Source organism: Egretta garzetta, unplaced genomic scaffold (genome assembly GCF_000687185.1).
Source record: "Egretta garzetta isolate BGI_Z169 unplaced genomic scaffold, ASM68718v1 scaffold172, whole genome shotgun sequence".
Taxonomy (NCBI): domain Eukaryota; kingdom Metazoa; phylum Chordata; class Aves; order Pelecaniformes; family Ardeidae; genus Egretta; species Egretta garzetta.
In genome coordinates this window covers 918416-924056 of record NW_009258951.1, presented here as the reverse complement: position 1 = coordinate 924056, position 5641 = coordinate 918416, and the positions used below count along the sequence as shown (strand labels likewise).

At 65.3% G+C, this 5641-nt stretch overlaps 1 protein-coding gene across 3 annotated transcripts in view; it reads right to left on the bottom strand.

The window, feature by feature from the left end:
* The window catches only part of EIF4G1 (eukaryotic translation initiation factor 4 gamma 1), an 11251-nt gene extending 10654 nt beyond the window's left edge, over nt 1-597 (bottom strand). The window contains exon 1 of one of the 3 annotated variants that reach the window (XM_035889968.1): nt 254-597. In XM_035889968.1, the coding sequence (XP_035745861.1) occupies nt 254-361 (108 nt within the window). In that variant the 5' untranslated portion in view covers nt 362-597. The remainder of the gene's footprint in view (nt 1-253) is intronic. The other 2 variants (XM_035889966.1, XM_035889965.1) reach the window with 2 other exon arrangements.
* Between the last annotated feature and the right edge of the window lie 5044 nt (nt 598-5641).

The following is a 5641-nucleotide window of genomic DNA, read 5'->3' as shown; positions in this document are numbered from 1 at the left end:
ACCCGAGGGGAGAGGCTCATTCAGCACTGTGCCTGCCCCAGCCACACACAGCTTGGGGACTGGTGGGTGCCACCTCCCCTCCCCATGGGACACAGTGCCCCACAGACACCAGCCTGTACCAATGCCCAGCGGGCAGGGACAGCATGGAGCAGGACGAGCCTTTCAAGACATTGTGCCAGGCAGCTGGAGCCAGCGCCATGTCCCCAGGTCAGTGCCCATCTCCAGGGGTCAGGGGCTCTCAAGGCATCACCACGCTGGCACAGGGGCTGCAGGGAGCCCCCTGCCTCGGGGACAGCACAGGGGACCAGCCTTGGCACACAGGAGTCACAGCAAGCTCCATGCCATCCCAGGCACAGCCCATACACCCGCAGCCTCACTGGCCCTGCCTCTGCCCTGGGTGCAGCAGGAGCTGCAGGGCACCCTGCTGCGTGGTGAGTGGGGGAGACACGTGGGTCCAGGACTCCAGTGGGGTACACAGCGCAGGCAGGAGTCTTGCTCTCCCCACCCCCACACATGACCTGCTCCCATGGCAGCAAGAGCAGAGCCCGAGGGGCACCAAGGCCCCTCTGCCGATGAAATGCCAGCATCCCCCCTCACCAGCCTGGCAGCACCCCCTGCCCGGGGCCGTGCCGGCAGCTGCCTGGCTCCCCGCTATAAATAGGCCCCACGCGAGGCCTCCAAGCACCGGCATCTCCGGGAGCAGACAGCAGTTGGCAGCCGCGGCACCCCCGCCCCCCCCCGGGAGCTGTGACTCAGCACAACACTGCCCGCCGGGACGGCCAAGGTCGCCAGCACCCACCACACACCCCAGTTCCCTTACTGAGCCCCCCAGCCTTGGGGTGGCATGGCCCCACGCTGCCACCCCCCTTCCCTGGCACGCTGCACCACATCCCATCCTGCACACCGTGGACACCCAGGGCTGGCCCCGTCCCCTCCCGCATGTAAGACCCCCATGCCTGGAGGTGGATGGCTCCTTACCGTCTTGCGCTCTCGTTTTGGGGGGATTGGTGGCTGCTGGCTCACTATGACCTGGGCGGTGGGGACCCCCGCCGGGAACTGCTGCACCCCCTGTGCTGGGTAATAAGCACCCGCTGGAGGAGAGGAGAGAGCGTCAGACCGGCCAACCCAGATCCTCCAAGCCCGTCCTGGGGACTCCCCAATCCCCCAAACACAGGGGTCTGTCAGGAGCCTGGGGTGCCCGTGCCGCTCTGCAGCGTGCCATCGCATCCGGCCCGGATCGTCCCAACCCGCCTGACAGGCCTGACCAAATTCCTTCCCCGTGAAGCAGAGCGTCCCCGCGCCACCCCCACACCCAGCCAGGCCCCGCAGGCACCCGCCATGCCCACCGGCTCCACACCACCGACAGCCATGCCAGGACACTCAGCCATGCCGGTATAGGCGTCCCAGCTCTGCGGGTGGCCGCTTTCCTGCCAGCACCCTTATCTCCCTGGGGCCGGCACCAGCCCGAGGGCGGCACCAGGCAGCCTCATCTGCACCCTCCATTCACACCCAGGCCGAGGGGCTTGGGCTCCCCGTGCAGCCTGAGCCCAGCCCAGAGGAAGGAGCTGTGCCGGGGGCTGGAGGCAGAGCTGGACCCCATCCAGGGCTGGCACAACCCCCGAGAGGTGCTCCGCTCCTCCCAGGGCATGCCCCAGAGTGTGCCACAGAGATGTGGGCGTGGGGGGGAGACAGGCACAGCGGGGCCCCAGCCCCCTCCAGCTCCAGTGCCTTCCCAGCTGCAGCTAGCCTGGAATTTGCCCAAGGTGCTCTGGTGACTGCCCCATCCCTGAGCCAGGGACCCCTCCCTGTGCCCAGGGGAGATACAGGGGCACCAGATGGGCCTCACACCCCGGGATGGGCCAGGCACAGGAGGAGGGAGGGAGAGCCCGACCGAGCTGCCCAGCCCTCGAGACCAGGAGGGCCGGCCCGTCTCACCCATTGAGGCCACCCACCCAGTCTTGCAGGCAAGGGGCACACTGCTGCCAGTTCCCCTGGGAACAGCCACAGCCCCAAAGCAGAGGCAGGGGGGCAAACCCATCCCAGGACCCCACAGAGACACCCAGGAGATGCCCCAGCACCAGACACAAAGGAGTGGCCATGCCCTGGCCCAAGTGCGGGAGCCAGCTGCCGCTGGGGGCCACCTCCCTCCTCCAAGGGGCCAGCTAGGCCCTGGGACAAGAGGGAGGGAGGACGGGCACGTACCTGGCTCAGGAGAAGCCCATCTCTGCCCCGGTTATGCTTTGCTGCTGTGCCGGGGCTGGGCCAGAGGCCTCGGCTCACATTTCTGTGTCTGCCGGGCCTCCCAGGACCAACCAAGCCTAAATATAGTCACGGCCTGGGTGGCCACATGCAAGGCGGGGGGAAGAAGGGGGGGCTGCTCACACTGCTGCTCCCCAGCACCGGGAGAGGGCAGGCATGGAGCAGCCCCAGCACCCCAGGCTCGGCTCCTTGCGGAGCAGGGAGCTGAGGCAGGGTCAGCAAGCACAAAACTCTTCACCGCATTGACGGTGAGCGAGGGGGAACAGGGGATAAAGTCTGCCCCGGCCCTCAGCCAGGAGAGTTAAACATTAAACAGCCCCAATTTGGAAAAGGGCAGGGGTGGATGGACCGGTGGGACATGATGCACAGCCCTCAGTGCTGCTGGGAGACAGGCAACACCCCCTGCTCCCCAAAACGGAGTCTAATAGTCACAGAGATGACCTCAGCGAGCTGGCAAAGGCAGAGGGGGTCTGTGCTCAGCTCCTGAATGCAGGGGACTGCAAGGAGGCCAGAGGCAGGGGAGAAAAAAAAAAGGTAGGGGTGTTGGGGCTGGAAGAGCACTGAGGAGCAGAGCAACCCCCCCATCTGTACCGTAAGTCCCAAACTCTGTGGGGCTGGCTCCAGGGTAAAAACTAGGGGCACCGGGCTGGACCGGGTACTGTTGGGTTGGGACAACGTACGTGGAGCGACCCTGCAATGGGAGAGAAGAAAAGTCAGTTACCTCCCCTGTGGGGCACGGACATACCCCAAACCATGGATGTACCCCCAAACCTGCCTGTGAACCAGCTGGGCACCAGGGCAGGGAGCAGGATGCAGACAAAGTGGGCACCAGGCGCCTCGGGGGGCTACCAGGGAGGGGAATCAGCACTGCTCGCTGCCTCTCTACAGAGCCCCGCTCAAATCAGTGGGTGCTCAGAGCGCCTGGGGGACCCCTTCCACCCTCCCAAACCAGACCTGGTCTCCAACCCTGATCAACAGCCCCCACCAGTGCCCACCCCAGCCCCCTCCCACAGAGCCCAGGGCATGGCCCTCACCTGTCCGGGAATGTAATAGGCTCCTTGGGAAGGTGTGTAGGATATCTGGGAGGGTATCATCATCACCTGGGAAGCAGCTGGATACACATGGGCAGGGGGGCCGGGCCGGGCCGTCGTGTTACTCTGCACACGGGACGCGCTGGCGGGAGGCTGCGCCCTGTTCTGGTAGAAATGCTTGGGGAGAGATGGGGCACGGCATCAGGTGGAGCACCAGCACCCGACAGCCGGCACCAATGCACATGGGGGGGGGATACACACCCCCCACTACCACCACCGGGATGCAGCCCCCCCCACACACTCCCCAGAGCTGCCCCCCACCCTGGCACCGTCCTGTCCCCACGCACCTGCGGGGCCACCTGGGTCCACCCGACCCAGCTCATGCCCAGCACGGCCCATCCCAACCTCACAGGGCGGGTAGCTCCAGCGCCTGGAGCCGGCCACAGCCGCACGCAGCTCAGCGGCAGGTCCCGGCGTGCTTCACACTGGTTCCCGGTGCTCGCACTGAATGCTGGGACATGTAGTCCCACTGTGCCGAGCCATGCCGGAGCCGGACAACCAGGGTGTGAAGAGCTGGCTATTCCCACCCTGGCCCACACCATTCATCCCAACCCGGCTTCTTTGCCGGGCAGAGGCATCCCCCAGAGCAGCAGCTCAAGCCCAGCAGCGAGTGGGCAAGGAAGGGTCCGCACACACACCCTGGGGCAAGGAGAAAGCATTACCTGAAGAGACCTGAATCCTCCCTGTTAGCAAGCACACACGTACAGAGGGAAAAGGGGAAAGAGAGAGACAGGAGTTACCCGCACTGGGACAGGGCTTAGACACAGGGTGGCTGGCAGAGGAGGGGACAGAAGGCTGGAGAGCCCTTTGCCTGCTGCCCACATCCCAAATCCACCAGAGTCCCCCGTAGGGACCCCCCAAGAGGCAGGGAAGGGTTTGAGGGGCTCCCAGCCAACAGAGCCAAGGACGTCACCAGATCTGTCCCCAGCAGCTCCTCCACACAAGAGGTACTGACGGAGGTCCATAGCCTTGCATGGCACCGCAGGGCCTTGGGAGACCCCCACAAAGTAGGGAGGAAGAGGAGGACGAGGAAGGGCACAGGCAAAAGGAGCAGCCTAGGACAGGGTTAGCACAGGCACAGCCACGTGCTGCAGGCTTCATGCAAGGAGGAAACTGGGGAGACACTGCAGGAAAACCCCCCCAAAGTCGAGCGAGTGTCTCCCACTTTCCCCAGACCAAGCCCATCCCGCAGCTCTGGGGTCCCCATGTGCTCCCCAGCCCCTTCATGCCCCGGGTGGGTGTTTCTGTGCAGTGTCAGGGCAGGGTGCTTGGCATGCGGGGTTTGGGAGTCGGTTAGTACCTGCTGGTGAATAGCCCGAGGCCCTGCTGGAAACTGAGAGAGGAGGAGAGGAAGGTTTGGGACAAGGGAGGAAGGAGAGAAGAGCAGTCACTTGGTGGGCAGCCCTGGCTGGAGGTGTCTGCCCCCTCCCCCCCCAGGGCCAGGAAGTCCCCAAGCAGCGGTCGTGGTGCGGATCACAGGCGCACGCCAGCCCTGAGGGGCACCACGGGGCTCCTCGCACCCCTGGGCACCGCGGTGGTGAGGGCTACTCGGCCAGGAGGCAGAAAGCTGCTGGATCCCCCTGCATCGTCCCCTCCAACCCAGAGCAAAGCCCTTACCTGGCGCGGCTGAGAAGGCGTATTCATTTGTGAGGTCGGTGCCGGGTTAAAAACCACAGGTGCCGTCTGACCAGGTGGGAACGTCGGCTGGAGGGAAGCAGGAAGGGAAGGAGATGGCACCGCCGCCCCCAGCACGAACTGGGGAGGCAAAGCTGGGTGTCCCCCCCGCCACCCCAAAGGGGCCAGTTACCTGCGGTAGTCCAGGAGAAGGGGCAGGGTGCGGGGCTGTCGGGGCTCCTCCTGTGGGCTGTGGAGCTTTGTTCATTTCATGGGGTTGTGCATAAGGATCCCCTCGCTATCTGCAGGGACAGGGACAGCAGGCATAAGCCGAAGGCGGTCAGTACCCCGGGTACCTGTCTCCTGTCCACACCAGCCCCAAAAAGGGGGCATCTCCAGCCCCTCATAGGGAGGCCTGACATCAACCATGCCCCATGGATGGCACCATACCAGGGCGCAGTCCCCCAGCCATCCCCTCCAGCCCTGCTGGGGCATGGGGAGAGGGTGAGCACCACCAGGCTGCCCAGCCTGGGCAGGTCCCCACAGAGCAAAACCGCCCATTGCACCCCAAACCCAGCTGTGCCCACCAGCGTGACTGACCCCCTCCCCCGCAAGATGACCCCGCAGAGCCCGGCCAAGCGCCCCACACAAACAGGCACCGGTGCCCGCAGCCCGCT